Here is a 19,591-nt window from a genome sequence, read left to right on the forward strand (position 1 = left end):
TATATATATATATATATATAAAAGTTTGAAATCCAATAATTAAAGAAAATCAAATTTTGTAGAGTGTGGAATGATATTAAACTGTACAAGGTCCCATCAGAGACTTTACCTATGGACTCTTTAGACAAATTCCTAGTTTAGAATAAAACAACTAGCCAGCCAACTGTAGTATGGCTGTTCACAACAGCAAAATCCAATTCTAAACACTTCTCCTTTTAGTTAGCAAATATGCAAGCAATGAATTAAATTCCAAACTTATAGACCGTTTATCGAAAATAACATATTTATCGGTGAGTGTTTGAAAAACGAATAATATAAAAGATCAATGCGGTCACAAATTTTGGGGTGCATTTTAACTACTTTGGACCGGTGAGCTAACATTTCACATGTCGTTTGTGGAATTCAACTTTTTTTTTATATGCAGACTGGCCGTATTAACCTCTAGGGCACTAAAGTCATCTCTTGGGACTTTATTTTTTTAAAACAATTACTTAGATTTTTTGTTTTTTGTTTTTTTTTTTTTAAAAAAGTGTGTGTGTGTGTGTCTGGTCTGGGTGTGTGTGTGTATTTTTTTTCACGTGACTTTTTGTCAAAGGGTCCCGTATGTGAACATTCCCCCACTCGACTATAGATCCAACCCTGCTCTACCCCACAAAGGTCACTATTTTCCCATCGTGGAAAATATATATATATATGCTATAGATCATGATTTTTTTTCTACTCATTTTTTATTAAACCAGCTCACTGAAAAAATACATAGTAGGAAACAAACTCTCACTGAACTAATGAGATGAATCAAAATATAAGCGAGAATATATAGCCACTGAATATGATTTCTTAGTAGTGGATAGGGATAATGTCTGCGGACATCCTACTCTTCCCAGACCCTATTCGTCGAACTACATTTGACATGTTGTTAAGTTAAATTTCATCTTTGGGTGAAGGGAGGGGACCAAGACATAGTTGTTTGGTTGATGTTGCCAATGTTTGGTTTAGTCGCTGTTCACACAGACACACAACGTTGCTATTCACGTTTTTAGAATGCCATATGGTTTGTCTAAAGGGCAAGATTCATCGTATTCATATAAATAATGCTTTAGTTTCCAATATGAACATAAAGAGAAGAGAGAGTTGTGCTCAAAGAATTGTACATTTCATTCAAAGGATGAAGGCCTCCTATATATCTTCTCAATGAATGTGTTATATGTGTTCACACACGAGGATTTAATTTATTACGTAATTAAGTTAATCATGTAAAATACGTCATCTTTTTTATTTATACGTATTAGCAATAAAACCTCAAACTTGTTCCACATGAGGTTGATACATGTAATTAAAGGAGCTGACATATTTTATTTAGTCTAACAAATATTTGAAAATACACGCAAAAACTTTTTCAAATATGAGTTAGAATATCATGAAAATATTATCATGCATTGGAATATATGCCTAGCTCATCTAAAAATGAATACATGTAAACAAAAAATGAAATACATCGACATCCCCTTAAATTATGATTTGTTGGGATTGATCACCTGAACATATGATAAACAGATAACCATTTGGAAATTTTTGCTAAAATTTTCCGAATTTGAGTCAAAAAATTCACTAAAACATTATCATGTGATCAAATATTCAACTAAAATAAATTATTCTGTAAATATCTAAATAAAATTTACTATCGATCGTTGATGTATGTGCCTTTAACAAAACTACAAAAATTTGGAAGATTCTTAGTAGGGAGAAGGGAGCAAGGGTTCATTCAATTTAGCTAGTTAATGTCACATCAGCTTCAAGCAATAATTAGTACGTACCCCATAAATATCGGTACAGAAAAGGTGAAGACAAAAGTTTTTAGGTCTTCAAGCTTCATGTTATTCCAAAATTCTTGTTATCAATCCAATTATGAAATTGAAACTAAACTCATTACACTGTATGTGACTTACAACATTTTTTTCAAGCAAAATGTAATGTTAACATCTATTGGGAAGGCTTATAATAAATACTTAGCCCCCAAACTTGTCATGACTCATAAAGTTAATAGTGAGATGGCACCTACATCTATTCCAATACATACGCCAGCCATTAGTTATTCGACATTATTGTTGGGAGGTCAAAAATGTTGTAAATCATTTTTGTAGATTAATGGATGACCATAACTCCTTGGCTAATTCCCTTCTTTATGAGTAGTAATGTTGTTGATAATGCGGTCAAATGGATGACCATAACTCCTAGATTAATTTCATCCTTTATTGGTAGTAATGTTGTTGATAATGTGGTCAAATGGATGAGCATAACTCCTACTTTTATTTCCTCCATAATGGGTAATAATTTTCAAGGTTTAATGTAATATTTATGACACCCTTTGGTATTCCTCAATATAATCCTATAAATAGTGATGTTGAGAATAATGTTGATACACTTGAAAGAAAGGAAGAAAGCTTATATTGTTCTTCTATTGTCATGGGTACTCGATGCTGAAATTCACCTTGACGCTAAAGGTCTTGGTGCCACTATTACAAATGGTAATACAGCGTCGAGTCAGGACAAAGCAAAGGCAATGATTTTCCTTCGTCATCATCTGGATGAAGGATTAAAGGTTGAATACCTTACGGTGAAAGATCTACTTGAATTGTGGATTGATTTGAAGGAAATGTATGACCACCTTAAGGCAACGGTATTGCCAAGAGCTCGTTATGAATGGATTCACTTACGGTTACAGGATTTTAAAACTATATGTGAATATAATTCTGTTGTATACAAAATTACTTTCCAATTGAAATTATGTGGGGAAGATATAAAAAATGAGGACATGTTGGAAAAAACTCTCACAACTTTTCATGCCTCAAATTTGGTATTACAACAACAATACCGTGAAAGGGGATTTAAAAAGTATTCTAAGTTGATCTCATGCCTACTTGTGGCTGAACAACATAATACTCTTTTATTGAGAAACCATGAGGCCCGTCCTACGGGAACTGCTCCGTTACCGGAAGCAAATGAGGTTGAAGCACATAACCAGTCTGAAAGAAGACAAATAAAAATCAAGGTCAAAATAATGTTCGTGGACATTACAATGACAGAGGACAATAAAATAATCGTCGTGGTGGTGGTCGCCACAAAAGGGACAACAATATGGGTTCTCAAAGCAATTCTTCAAGAGGCAATTGTCATCCTTGTGGCATGAAAGGGCATTGGAAGAATGTGCTGAGCAGGTGAGCATTTTGTTAGGCTTTATCAAGATTCTTTGAAAAGAAAAGTAAATAAAAATGGTGCATCTTCTTCTAATGCTCGGGTGGAGTCACACTTGACTTGTAAAAATGATGTCGAGGCAGGGCCTTCACAAAATTATGATGACAATATTGAAGCAAATTTGGCTTTAAAAGATGATATTTTAATGACCTTGATGATATTACTCATTTGGAAGTTGAAGACTTCTTTGGAGATGAAAACTAACGTTTGATCATTTGATTGGGAAAAATAATTATGTTGTTTTATTTATGTACTTTTAATTGTTATGTTTTTCCTTATGTTGTTTTTATATTCAGAAAAATAAGTAATTTTATTTTCTGGCAAAGTTGTTGATTTTTCATATTTCTTATAATGTACTTTTATTTTATGAAGATAAATGAAATTCTCCATCTTCAATTGGTTCAGGATTAGAAATAAAAAAATGTGTCTTCTTGATAGTGCCACAACTCACACTATTTTAAAAGATCGGAAATGTTTCTCTAATTTGATTATGAAAAAGGTTTATGTTAATACTATATCTACTAGTGCAAAACTAATTGAGGGCTCTGGAAGAGTGGTCTTACTACTACCTGGGGGAACGATACTAAATATTGAAAATGCATTGTATTGTAGTAAGTCTCAAAGAAACTTATTAAGTTTCAAGGTTATTCGCCAAAATGGCTATCATGTTGAGACTGCCAATGAAGGAAAAATTGAATACCTTTATATTACTACAAAAAAATTGGGGCAAAAATATGTGCATGAAAAATTATCCACATTTTTTTTCTGGATTGTACCATACAAATATCAGTATGGTTGAATAACATGTCATAGTAAATAAATGGTTTACTAATCCTAATGATTTTATCATTTGGCATGACCGGTTGGACCATTCCGGTTATAATATGATGTGCAAAATTATTGAGAATTCACATGGGCATAGTTTGAAAAATCAGAAAATTCTTCAATCAAAGAAATTATCTTATGCTGCTTGTTCTCAAGGAAAGTTGGTTATTAAACCATCAGCAGCTAAGGTTGGGATTGAATCCCCTGTATTTCTGGAACGTATACAGGGTGATATATGTGGGTCAATTCACCCTCCATGTGAGCCATTCAAATATTATATGGTCTTGATAGATGCATCAACAAAATGGTCACATGTGTGCTTTTATCAACTCGCAATATGGCTTTTGCGGGGTTGTTAGCTCAAATAATAAGAATAAGAGCACTATTTTTAGATTATGCAATAAAGACTATTTGTCTTGATAATGCTGGTGAGTTTACATCGCAAGCCTCTAAACGATTATTGTTTGTCCACGAGGATAACAATTGAACATCCGGTTGCTCATGTTCATACTCAAAATGGTCTAGTAGAATCTTTGATTAAGCGTCTCCAATTAATAGCTACAACATTGTTAATGAGGACAAAGTTACATGTTTCAATATGGGGGCATGCTATTTTGCATGCAACAACATTGATGCGAATAAGCCCAACTAGTTATCATGAATTCTCTCTATTACAGTTGACTTCTGGTTATGAGCCAAATATTTCCCATCTTAAAATTTTTGGGTGTGCAGTATACGTTCCAATTGCCCCACCGTTACGCAGAAAGGTGGTTCCCCAAAAAGGTGGGAGTGTATGTTGGGTATGAATCTCCTTCTATTATTAAATATTTGGAACCTATGACATAACATCTATTTACCACAAGATTTGATGATTGTCATTTTGATGAATCAGTATACCTAACATTAGGGGGAGAACATAAACAGTTGAAAAAAGAGATAGATTGGAATTCATTATCTCTATCTAATTTGGATCCTCGAACAAATCGATGTAAGCAAGAGATTAAAAAGATGATTTATTTGCAAAATGTTGCAAATCAACGTTAGATGCATTTACTAACTTTCCAAGGGTTACTAAATCTTATGTTTCAGCTGCAAATACTCCAGTTCGAGTTGATGTCCCAATAGGACAAGTTGTTAAAGCAAATGAGTCTAGATCACGTTTAAAACGTGGTAGGCCAATTGATTCAAAGGATAAAAATCCTCAAAAAAAAAAGGAAAAAATAATCATGAAGATCGTATCATGGAGAAAATTGCTCAAGAAAAGCTCCGGGACATAACAAATGACAAGACCACCGAGAAGGTCCAAACAACTGAAAATAATGAGAATGAAGAAATCTCAATAAGTTATGTATCGACGATAAAAAGGTGGAATCGAAATAATATTGTGGTGGACAATATTTTTGCCTATAATGTTGCCGTTGAAATAATGCAACAAGGTGAGGATTTTGAACCAAAATTTGTCAATAAATGCAGACAGAGAAATGATTGGCCAAAATGGAAGGAGGCAATTCAAGCAGAATTGACTTCACTTGAAAAATATAAAGTTTTTGGACCAATAGTTCAAACACCTGAAGGTATCAAGCCAGTGGGATACAAATGACAAAAACGAAATGAAAAAGGTGAAGTCATAAGATATAAAGAACGACTTGTGGCACAAGATTTTTCGCAAAGACCTGGTATTGATTATGTGGAGACATATTCTCCTGTAGTAGATGCACTTACCTTCAGGTATCTAATAAATATGGCAGTTAATGAAAAGCTTGAAATGTGTCTAATGGATGTTGTCACGCCCTATTTATATGGCTCATTGGACCACAATATTTTTATAAAAGTTCTGAAGCATTTAGTGTGCCTAAAACATATAAAAATTCTTAAGAAAATTGTTCGATAAGGCTTCAAAAATCCTTATATGGATTAAAACAATCAGGACGGATGTGGTACAATCGTCTTAGGCAGTTTTTGCTAAAGGAAAGGTACAAAAATGACCCTATTTGTCCTTCTATTTTAATAAAAAGGACTGGATCTGCTTTTGTTATAATAGCTGTGTATGTTGATGATTTAAATATCATTGGTACTACTAATGAACTTTCAAAAGTTGTTGAGTGTTTAACGAAAGAATTTGAAGTGAAAGATATTGGTAAGAAAAAAATTTGTCTTGGCCTACAGATTGAGAATTTGAAAAATGAAATATTTGTCCATCAATCAACATACACAAAAAAAGATTTTAAAGCGATTTTAATTTTTACATGGATAAATCACATCCATTGAGTACCCCGATGGTTGTGAGATCGCTTGACATACATAAAGATCCATTTGACCTCAAGAAAATGATGAAGAGCTTCTTGGTGATGAAACTCCATATCTTAGTGCTATTGGGACACTAATATATCTTGCTAATAATACTCGACCAGATATTTGTTTTGCAGTAAGTTTATTGGCATGATTCAGCTTGGCCCCTACAAACAAACATTGGAATGGAGTTAAACATGTAATCAGATATCTTCAAGGAACCATTGATATGGGATTATCTTATTCTAATGAATCCAAGTCAGAAATAATTGGTTATGTAGATGTTGGATATATGTCTGATCCACACAAAGCTCGATCTCAGACAGACTATTTATTTACATATGGAGGCACAACTATATCTTGGTGTTCAATGAAGCAAACATTAGCTGCTACTTCTTCAAATCGTTCAAAAATAATAGTCATCCATGAAGCAAGTCAGGAGTGTGTTTGGTTGAGATCAATAACTCAACATATTCAAGAAATGTGTAGTTTTCTTTTGAAAAAGGATATTCCAACTACATTGTACGAAGACAATGCTGCATGTATAGCTCAGCTAAAGAGAGGATACATTAAAGGAGATAAAAAAAACACATTTCACCAAAATTCTTTTTCACTCATGATCTTGAGAAGAAAGGTGAAATAAATGTTCAACAAATTCGCCTAGTTGATAATTTGGCGGATTTGTTCACTAAAGCATTACCAACCTCAACATTTGAAAAGTTGGTATCCCAAATTGGAATGGGTCGTCTCCAAGAAATTAAATGATGTTTGAAACAGGGGGAGTAAACTACGCGCTGCACTCTTTTTCCCTTAGCCTAGGTTTATCCCAATGGGTTTTCCTGGCAAGGTTTTTAACGAGGCAGCAAATAAAGTGTATAACAAGATATGTGTACTCTTTTGTCCTTCACTAAGACTTTTTCTCACAGAGTTTTTCTTAGTAAGATTTTAACGAGGCATATTATCTATCAATTGTCATCCAAGGGGGAGTGTTGTAAATCATTTTTGTAGATTAATGGATGACCATAACTCCTTGGTTAATTCCCTTCTTTATGAGTAGTAATGTTGTTGATAATGTGGTCAAATGGATGACCTAACTCCTAGGTTAATTTCATCCTTTATTGGTAGTAATGTTGTTGATAACGTGGTCAAATGGATGAGCATAACTCCTACTTTCATTTCCTCCATAATGGGTAGTAATTTTCAAGGTTTAATGTAATGTTTATGACACCCTTTGATATTCCTCAATGTAATCCTATAAATAGTGGTATTGAGAATAATGTTGATACAGTTGAAAGAAAGAAAGAAAACTTATATTGTTCTTCTATTGTCATATACTCATCTTCTCTTCTTCTTTTGAGGTTTACAAAAAAAAAAATATTTATGTTGAAAAATATTATTTTTTTGAAAAATCAAGGTGTTTGGCTAATTAGTCAAAATGATTTTCAAATGTAGGTAGAAATAAATTTTAGGTTATTGGGAAAAAGGCAAAAAGAAAAATTCTCCACAAAACAAAAGCGGAAATTTTTTTGTTTAATATATATATATATATATATATATATATATATATATATATATAAAGTTCAACTTTGAATATGAAAATAATTCTTGATAGACACTAATCCCTTCGAACAAAGTCCTACACAATGTAAATCTAAAATAATCGAACTTTAATGCTTATAGTAGAAGTCAACCAATAGAGAAAAAGATGTGGTGAATTATTTTTTTTTTTGTATATAAATGATTTAATTCATGAAATGATTTTTAAAATTTATTTTACTTGATATTTTAAATATAAATAAATTATCATGTTAATATTATACCAATATGTAATTAATTATTGTATTCATTTATGTATAATATTGATTGCAAGTTTAAATATGAATATTTTAATTTACTAAAAAATAATATCAAATTAAAATTTTAATATATATATATATATACTTTATGCCTAAAATCTACCAATTTTTTGCATTATAACTTAAGAATTTTGTAAAGTTTGTTGAAAGCTTTTCAATGATATGTAGATCACAATTTGTCATCTTACATTAGAATTTTATTTGTGGTGCAATGATTCAGGAAATATGTGTATTTAACTCTATTTGTTGGTTAGATTTTTCTATTCATTACTTTCTCTGTTGTATTTTTATTTTGTACTTGCATTATGAAATAATGTAATTTAATTCTTCTATTCTTATTTAATATTTTTAAGTTAATTATAATAATTGATGAATACTTTGTCAACATTAATTAACTACAATATCAAAGATATAATAGGCAAAATATGATAATTTATACATAAATTTTATAAATAACAAATATTATGATTCAACTATTTATAGATAGAGATGACATATAAAATCACTGGGAATAATTATTTTGTTTAGTGAATCTCTCAATTCACAAAGCACAATATTTTAACATTCTTTTAATATGGCAAAATGGTCTGGTGGACCCATATACTTGTATCAGTTTGTATTCTGAATCCTTCTACTTAACTCTTTGTCATCTGGACCCTCAAACTCAATTAAAATGAGACTTTTAAGCTCCTCCAATTATGTGTGTAGCTACTCTCTTCTATATATAATTGACATGTCATATCCATGTCAGATATATTAATGTCACATTATTATGTCATAACTATATTTAAAAATTATTAAAATTACTTAATAAAATGTAAAATAAATAAAATTTAAATTTATTATTAGCTTCTAGTTCTTCCAATTTTCACGATCAAAAGTCATCGCCATCGCCGGCATCGTCGCCTTTTTTACCAGCAAAATCACATATACTTTTTCCCTCTCTAGTATTCGTCTCCACTGCCATCACTATTTTTCCCCCTCCTACCTCTATAGTTATAACAACCTTAGCCATCGCACAACCAGATCTGCCCACCACACAATCAGATTTGATCAAATTTTTTGAAATCCAACGCCGATTACTATTTTCACACCCAAAATTCGCCTGAGATTTTCTTGGGTTATCAAAATCGGATAAAAATAATCTAGTGTTGGCATGTTTCTTCCTCTTTAAGTTTTTTTATGGCAGTATGTTTGTGTATGCCCTTTTATTTTGGAAAAGGGTGAATAAGAGGAAATTTAAGGAGACCCTAAATAACGCTTCAGATAATAATTGACAGTGATAATTTCAGAAGAATAGATGGTGGTAAAGATAAAGAAGAAGAGCGGTGATAAAGATGAAGAAGAAGAGTTGCAGCAACCATGGCAGGGGATGGTGCACCTGAAGAATAAAGAAATGAGCTTTTTCTTTTCTTTTTCTTTTTTTTTTAAAAATCTTTTTTCCTTTTACTTATATTTATTTTTTCTGATTTTAATCCTTATAAATAATAATTTATCCATTCTCACTCTCCTTATATGCGTGAAACTCACGCACTATGTCTAACACAGACATTAAGTTGTCATACATGCTCAGTCAACGATCAGAGGGAAAAGATTGAGTTGTATAAAATTTAAGTGTTCAGTTGACAATGTCATGAGTAGAAGAGTCTAATTTACAATTGGAACAAAGTATAAGGGTCTTTCAGGTCATTCCGCCATTTGATATTGACTTAACTTATGCGATATCAATTTTGCTGAGTTGGATAAATGCATGATTACACACATTTAAAGGGGAGCAAGTAAATATAATATTTTATACTAAAAATAATAAATTTTAATTTTTTTAAAAAGAAATTATCTTCTTCTTCAATCATCCCTCCATCCAACTTTCTCTTCTTCGACCTCTTCGTAAAAAAAAAATTCTTTTTCAATTTATCTCTAATTTACTCTCCTTTTTCTATTCTTAATTTTTAGAGAGCCACAGAACTACTATTTACTCTCTATTTCACTTTTTCAATATTTTATTATTTTTATATTTTTCTAATTAACATATTATTTTATATATGATGTCATTAATTAAATATCTAACATTCATAATTCTTTATAAATGTAATATAATATACTACTTTCATGCCCAATTAAAATATTTTAATTCTTTTTCTAATTTTCGTCAATAATATAATTTCATTTTATTATTATTTTTTACTATAAAGAACGCACAAAATTAAAATGATAAGATGAAAAATTTAATTAAAAAATACAATACATAAAAAATAATTTAAATGCAAGATAAACACAATATAATACATAACATAATAATTACTTTATCACAACAATAATCAGGTAATCCGGTAGGTCGTTTCCAAATTTAGCACTATAAAAAAAAATTAGGATGTAGTATAGATGAAAACTTTTGGTTTGAACAATTTTTAGTTAGACATAAAAAATTAAGTACAAAATACTTATTTTGAACTTCGTAGTGCATTACTAGAACATCTATGAGAACAACATAATAATTTGAAAAGTTGTGTATTTATGTAATTGTATTTCACTTTTATTTGAAATTTTAAAAAAATATTATTTTATATTAAATAGAAAATTAAAAAATAAAGTAATTATATCACATGAAAATTATTTTACGTAATTATTTTGAAAAAAAAAAAGAAAAAATTTATATTATGAAATACAAAAATAAGAATGAAATAGAAATAAGGGATAATGCACAAGTACCTCCTCAACCTATGCCCGAAATCTCAGAGACACACTTATACTATACAAAAGTCCTATTACCCCCTTGAACTTATTTTATTAATAATTTTCTACCCGTTTTGGGCCTACGTGGCACTATCTTATGGGTCCAACACTGGTTGACTCTTTTTTTTGAATCTAGTGCCACGTAGGCCATAAAGGGGTAGAAAATTACTAATAAAATAAGTTCAGGGGGTTAATAGGACCTTAGTATAGTATAAGTGTGTCTCTAGGATTTCGGGCATAGGTTGAGGGGGTACTTGTGCATTTTCCCTAGAAATAATAATATAATATTGGTTGTCTGAAAAAAAATTAGAGAACTCTATAATTGGAGAGTAAAATAAAGTTTAGGGTTGGAGATACCCTTATTGATCTCAATCATCCCACCCCAACCCTCTGGTTTGCCCCTCCTCCCACCCGCGCGCTCTAGATATTAGTTTTTAAATTCTAAAGGGAAAATGCACAAGTACCCCCTAAACCTATGCCCGAAATCTCAGAGACACACTTATACTATATTAAGGTCCTATTACCCCCGTGAACTTATTTTATAAGTAATTTTCTACCCCATTTTAGCTTACATGGCACTAGTTTGAAAAAAAAAGTCAACCATCGTTGGGCCCACAAGATAGTGCCACGTAGGCTAAAAAGGGGTAAAAAATTATTAATAAAATAAGTTCAGGGGGGTAATAGGACCTTAGTATAGTATAAGTATGTCTCTGAGATTTCGGGCATAGGTTGAGGGGGTACTTGGGCATTATCCCAATTCTAAAAATATTGACACCATTATTTATAGGGATAATTGTATATAATGACAAACTAATAAAGGTAATTAAATGGAGTAACTTACCTTTCATTTATTCCCTTTAATAAGCAAGCTCTCGGTCATTTTGCTATATTAGGGCCCACAGAATTGTATGAAATATCTCCCCAAAATTAAAACCGTCATTTTCTCTTTCCCCTTCATATTATACAATCTCTTCTCCTTTCCTTCAATTTCTCCTTAATATTTTTCACAAATTAAATTTCAAACTTCTTTAGTACGTCCTTGCGGTTTTCAAAAGTATTTCAAAATTTTCAGGTACCTCCAAAAACTCATCTAATTTTGTCAATTTTTGTTAATTTTTTTCAAACTACCATTTCACTCCACTTCATAATCCATTCAGATTTTTGTGAATCAAAATGGGTGTGTTGCTTTCTTCAATTTTATACTCAATTTTGAGTTTAGTCACATTCCTATCAATCCCTAGTTGCATTGCAATGACATTATACAACGCATTATACGATGAACTTTCTTTAAAAATCACCCCCTCAATTGTATAATCAACGTAACAATTGTCATTGTCCCATCTACCAGAATGCATAACCAAACTAGCCAATTAAGCCATTTTAAGAAGTTCTGAATAAAAAATTAAATTATATACAACTACATTTGTAAGCTTAAGAGTTTCAACAACAAACAGAACATATATTTATACAAATTCTAGCAACTTCAGTTTTTAACTTATACACATTTTCACATTATATCAAAAGCCTTTATATACACAAAATTAAAACTTTATACAATTATACAATTCACCCAAAAACAATAAATATGTATATGTATATAACTGACAAATTTATATAAACATACAACAGTTCTATACAATTATATAATTCACCAAAAAACACTAAATAGGTACATGTATATAACTGACAGATTCGAATAAACATATAACAGTTTCATACACTTATACGATTCACCAAAAAAACACTAAATAGGTATATCTATATAATTCGTATAAACATTCTACGATTTCATATACTTATACAATTCACCAAAAAAATACTAATTGGGTATATGTACATAATTAACAGATTCGAATTAACATACAACAGCCTCATACACTTGTACAATTCACCCAAAAACAACTAAATAGGTATATGTATATAATTTGTATAAACATTCATCGATTTCATATAGTTATACATATTATGAATATCCAAAAAAAAAAATAGGATGAAGATGTACGATATAAAACGAAAACATAATAGTTTCATACACGAACTCAACTAATCTCAGATCACATATACTGAATTGATAAAAGTGAAAAATGAAATTTGATTTTGAACACCATTGTCAACAAAAATAAAAACAAAATCAGAGTATGTTTTCATCATGAAATTGCCTCCTATTTCTATCTTTGAAATCAAATTTATCTCGCATGTTTGATACCTTCAATAGCTTGATCGATTTTTAAACTAACTACATTGGAGCTATTTCGATTGAATGAGACGAAGAAGGAATGAAACTGAAACAGAATTCACGTAAAATCTGGGATCTTTTTCCTTAATTATCTAACAGATTATATTGCCTTTTTTTAAAAAAAAAATTAATATAAATAGCGTCTAAGATTATACAGGAAAAAACATTTGTAGCAAACACAAATTTCACTATAGAACACAATTTTAAAAAATTTGGCATACCCTAAAATTAAGAATTTTATATTTGCTATATATAAAATTTGCTTTATTTGTATTTATTGGATTCAAAAGAAAAGGTACCGTATGAGTTAAAGTGAAGGGTGGTGGTGGGTATTAAAAAATTTAAAACTCCATCTTATAAGCTTGAAGAATAACAAGTGTGTTATAAACAATTTGTGTTATAGTGAATGTCTAATTATGTGGAGTCCTAGTAGAATATGGTTAGGAATCCTACTTGGGGACCAAGTAAGGCTTTCCCTATAAATAAAGGGTTTTCCTTCATTGTAAATAAGATTGGTGAAAGATTTATGAATCCTGAATATACTTTAAGATGAATAAGAAATCTTTTCTCTTCTCCCTGTTTTCTTCTTCTTCTAATTTTCATATAGTTTCATAACACGTTATCAGCACGACTGTTCTATTCTTAAAGAATTATGAAGAAGACGGCAAAAGTGCAAAAGAGATCTTGCAATAAGATTCTTAAATCTTCAAGGTATGATTTATCTTTATGTTATAATTATTTATGTGACAGATCTGGAGGTACCATCTAAAGTAAGTATTTAAAGAGACTTGTTGACTTTTTATACGTTTAATTTTAATCGATTGGGAAGAGAATTTCTTAATTATTTTAATAATTGAATAAGCACAATTTAGTGAAAGGTATGTTTTCAACCTTTATATGAGGTATTAGATCTATTAAGCTATATTTATTAACTACTAATGTTGATTATAAGAATTCAATAATATCAATTCTGTGTGTAATTATAATGTACGATCATATTAATAGTCATCAAAAGTGGTAAAATTATAATTATTTTGAAGGCTTGAGGCTGAGCCTCATTGTGGGTAAGACGATAGATTTAAGTTTTATCGCACCAAAAGAATAAGACGATGGATTTATGTCTAATCGCACAAAGAGGGTAAGACATTGGGTTAAAGTCCTGATGCACCATGATGATAAGATATTGGGTTCAAGACCCGTCAATTTATGACCTAAGACACTTTTATATGGATAAGACATTGAATTTGAGTCTTAATGCACCATATTGATGATATAATAATGACTAAAGAAAAACTAATATGTTTTAGATGAAGAGTCATTAAATTTACTGAATTTACTCCATTACAAAAGTGAACGTGGTATTAGTGCATAATATGTCTGAAAGAAGACAATTGATTAAATGATGCACATGAATATGGAATGAGGTACTAAGTTATCAAAATTTGATGTACTTAGATGATTGTGTTCCTTTCATGAATAATGAGAGTCTTTGATAAATGGTAAAAATACAGATCCATTCTTTAGAGTGAATGAGGTGATAAGCCACCATGCTAGACATGAATTTTCTTGTACTGCTTGTTAACAAAGCAAGTTAATTGTGAGACCATCATAAACGAAAGTTGAGATTGAATTCTCTGCGTTCTAGGAACGTATACAGATATTTGTAGACCTAGTCATTCAATTAGTGGATTGTTTAGATATTTAATGGTCCTAATAAATGTTTCTTTTATATGGTCTCATGTGTGCCTATTATTATCTCGAAACTTGATGTTTGCAAAAATGTTGGCACAAATAATATGTTACATGCACAATTTTCTTCAGATTAGTTCATTCAATGATGGGATTATGACTCACCTAAAGGGTGAAGTAATTGAGAAGAAATAAATCTAAAAATTACTCTTGGAGTAATAAAATCAAATTTACTCATATAATAGTAAATAAAAAAATTTACTAAAGCAAAAGGGACATGGCGTAGTAAACTTGGAGTTTACGAGTACGAATAATTTTATTAGTTGGCATGAATAATTTGGTCATCCCAAAGATGTGCATACTGAGTAATGGACATACATTGAAAAACTAGAAGATTCTTCCATAATTCTTTACGATGCTTGTTCTCGTGATAAAGTTGATTGGATCAACTAAAGTTGGGACTAAATCCCTAAATTCTGAAAGGTATAAAAGGTGAATATGGGGTCATTCACCTATCATGTGATATGATAAAAAAAAATGCATCAATAAGTTAATCATATGCCCGTTTGTTGTCAACTTGCAGTTTGACATTCGCAAAATTGTTTGTGCAAGATAATTGAGCTAAAAACACAACTTTCAGAATATGAAATCAAGATAATTCATCTTGATAATATTGATAAATATATAAGATGATGTGACATTAAATGTCTGACATAGTGACTCATTGCTTATGAAAATAGAGGTTCATGTGTTGATCTGAAATATGATATTAGATACAAATGTAATTCTATGAATCAAACCAATAAGTTATGATCAATTTTTTTGTTAACTGATTTATGGTCAGGGACCAAAAAGTTTTCATCTGATAATTTTGATGTGCAATATATGATTAATGAATATACTATGATGCCAAAGATAAATTCACTAAAAGATTGAGATATATATTAGGGGAGATTATAGCAACACAAAAGTTGTAAATACTCCTATTGAATTCCCTTAAGGATAAAGTCTATGACATGCATGAAGCATGATAGACTAATCAATTCTAAATGAAATAATCCTTGAAAAAGGGAGAGGATCAAAGAATCAAAATGATCATAATAAGGAGACAATGTGCTCTTGGAAATCCTACGACATAACACTTTATGAAACCTCATGAGAGGGGTAGCTACCTAAAAATAATGAAGTGATGAGATCTCAATAAGTTTTGTCGTATTGTGAATCAATGCAAAATGGTATATCGTTGACGATATCTTTGATACAATAGTGCGCAATATTGTAAAAGATTACGAGGATATGAATTCTACATCTATTAAAGCATGCTTGTGTAGAAATATTTATCAAGTGAAAAGTGGAATGATGCATCTTGGTAAGCGTAAAGCTTATTTGACTTGCAATCTAGGCACTAGAAGATGTCATACATCTAATATTGAATGTTGTTACTTGACAAAATTGATATGAAAATATCCAATGGGTTCAAAGTCTAAAACATATACAAGTTTTTGGAAAACTTATTTATCATCCTCATTAGGATTAAATAGATTCAAAATGCATAGAGCATATACAAGTATTATTATGCAAAGTTGATGACTAGAATTGAAACTCTTGGCAATAGATTATTTGCTTAAAGAAGTTGAAGTAAGGAACTTCCAGAAATCTTTTACCCTGAAGGGAAGATTTATAAAAGCAGATAGAAGAAAGCATATTTCGTCAAGGTTTTTCTACACTCATAAGCTCCCAAGAATAGTGATATCAACATGCAAGAGGTCTGTTCAAGTCATATTATTGTTGATTTATTCACCAAGTCTCTACCAACTACAACTTTTAAGAAAATGGTGCACAAGCTTGGAAAATGAAGATTCTAGTCTCTGAATTGATGTTGTCATTAGGGGGAGTTTATACGCGATGTACTCTTTTTTCCTTCACAAGGTTTTGTCCCACTGGGTTTTTCTTGTAAGGTTTTTAATGAGGCATCCATAATGCGTATTATTAGATATGTGTACTCTTTTTCATTCACTAGATATTTTTCCTACTGGGTTTTATCTAGTAAGGTTTTAACGAGGCACATAATCTACCGACATTCAAGGGGGAGTGTTATAAACAATTTGTGTTATAGTGAATGTCTAATTATGTGGAGTCCTAGTAGGATATGGTTAGGATTCCTACTTGGGGACCAAGTAAGGTTTTCTCTATAAATAAAGGGTTTTCCTTCATTGTAAATAAGATTGGTGAAAGATCTATGAATCATGAATATACTTTAAGATGAATAAGAAATCTTTTCTCTTCTCCCTATTTTCTTCTTCTTCTAATTTTCATATAGTTTCATAACAAAGTGAATTTTTACTTAAATTATATAAAATAGATTTTCTCTCTCTTCATATTTTCTTTACTGAATTTTCTCCTTAATTCACTCTAGCATAATCAGATTTCAAATTTTAAAATTTTTATATCTCCCTCTCAATTTGTGCTCCCGAAATTTTACTGTAACTTTCTTGTGGTTTCATTATTTTTTATTTCTATTCCAACAGTTTCAATTTTTTTGTTATTGATTTGTATTTATATATTCTCCGATTTCTTTTAATTTTTTCATTATCTCCATAAATACATATAAATCATAATACAATTATTTGAGGTGTATTCAATTTTATTTTTTAGATTTTCATTTATACATGAAGAGGAAAAAAGTTTTAAAGAATTTTAATATAATGGAGATGGAAATAAGGATGATGGTTCAAGCGAGTTAAAAAATGAAAAGTAAAAGAAATTGTATCTAACAACACTGAATAAAAAAATATGAAAAGGAATAAGATCAATCTAGGTCAATAGACCAAGATGATTGTGAATAACTTGAGGCAATTTGTACAATTCATTTTGTATATTTGTTTGCAATTCACATTATGTTGTATATGATCCTATGGATTTAGCACATCAATGTTTAAAACTATTTTTTTTTTACCCTTTTGGACCTTATTTTCAACAATTATATTCAATCACTTTTTGTATTTGTATATTATCATCAAATATATGTTCTTACACTGCTTTTAAAAATAACTCCATCGCGTGCAAAAACTTACAATTTAAGTTTGTACTTTGTACATGATGATTTGAGGAGTTTTTACTAAGCTTTACTTAGTCAGAAATATGATTATAAAATAAAACCTATGGAGGATCATAGATGACATGAGAAGGTTGAGTCTAGAGCCTAAAGGGTGAAAAATGTTAACAAAAATTCTAAAATGGTATATGAATTCAGAAAAAGCAAAATCGCTGCTATAGCAGGAATTTGCAAAATTGGATTCCTTTTTAGCGATTTATTAAAAAAAATTGAGTTAAAATCGCTGCCTTGGCAACAATTTAATTTTAAAAAAAATGATTTAAAAACGCTGCCTTGGCAGTGATTTGATTTAATTTTTTTTTAAAAAAGTAGCAAATAAATAATAAAAAAAAGTCAAGCCTAAATCGCTGCCTAATTTATTAAAAAAAATTACTTTGGAAATCCAATTTTGCAAATCGCTGCTGTAGCAGCGATTTTGCTTTTTTTGGCGGACAAAATCGCTACTTCGTGAGCGATTTTGCCGTTTTGGTTAAAATAAAAATTCATATACCGTTTTGAAATTTTTGTTAACACTTTTCACCCTTTAGGCTCCGGACTCTGGGATGGTTTGCTCATTTTGATCCTAAAATAGTGAACATTCCATCTGTCCATATTGACTAGCCCCTTTACTTGATTGGGAAGCTCAATATGAGAGCTAACACATGGATTGACTCATAATTATGGCTCTTGCTTGCCAATATTTCTATTGATTTCTCGGAAACAATGCTTGATTTCGAATCCATGCTTTTCAACTAACTCTTGGATTTATTGATATAAAACTAACACTACACACACATTTAAGATGATAAATATCAAGTTATAAACATACTTTTTAATAATAAACTACTTATAGCATATTATTATCAAGTTATAGCATATCAAGAAAAAATATATTATTCTCATTAATTTTTTTAAATAATAATTAACTTATTTAAATAATTACATTTATTATTCAGTTACCTTTTTTAAACCAATGTAGTTAATTAAATTAATTATTTTAAGTTACCTTTCTTAAACAAAACTCTTTAACTAGTGTAAATTGAATTAATATTATATAGTTACCTTTTTTTTAAAAATTACAAAATAATAGAGATTTTATCATTCCATAATTAATAACTACCCATCAATATCTAAAATAATTACAGTTTTCTTTTTAAAACTGTCACACTTTATCTTAAAAAAAAATTATATTCCCCAAATATATTGTTCTTCCCCAAATCCTCACCAAATCTTCTCTTTTGCACGCCTAACATTTAATTCTTCACCAAATTTGGCTCAAAAAACTTTCACTTTTAACAGTCTTCTTCACCAATTCTCCCACTTTTGCACTCAAATCTTCCATTTTTGCACTCAAATCTTCATCTTGTGCACTAAAAAAACTGTATAATGTCGAAGAGAGGCAATGAAACCCCGTGAAAAAGTAGAAGGTTGAATGATGAAGCAAGCTCAGAGGAATTTCATGCTCCATCTTTCAAAATTTTGTCACAAACACAAACTCAGCCTTCATCTGCAAAAGACAAATCTAGAACAGGAAAATCAAAAATGAAAAAAAAACAAACAAACAGCCAAAGGAAATCGAGAAGAAGAGAAAAGGGAAAGAAAAGCAAACCGTAGATG

General features: G+C 30.3%; 1 protein-coding gene across 1 annotated transcript; it reads left to right on the forward strand.

The window, feature by feature from the left end:
* Positions 1-2,410: 2,410 nt before the first annotated feature.
* Positions 2,411-3,187, forward strand: LOC107032645. Its single transcript, XM_015234234.1, has one exon. The coding sequence runs from the start codon at positions 2,411-2,413 to the stop codon at positions 3,185-3,187; it is 777 nt and encodes a 258-aa protein (XP_015089720.1).
* Positions 3,188-19,591: the final 16,404 nt, after the last annotated feature.

Source organism: Solanum pennellii, chromosome 10 (genome assembly GCF_001406875.1).
Source record: "Solanum pennellii chromosome 10, SPENNV200".
NCBI lineage: Eukaryota > Viridiplantae > Streptophyta > Magnoliopsida > Solanales > Solanaceae > Solanum > Solanum pennellii.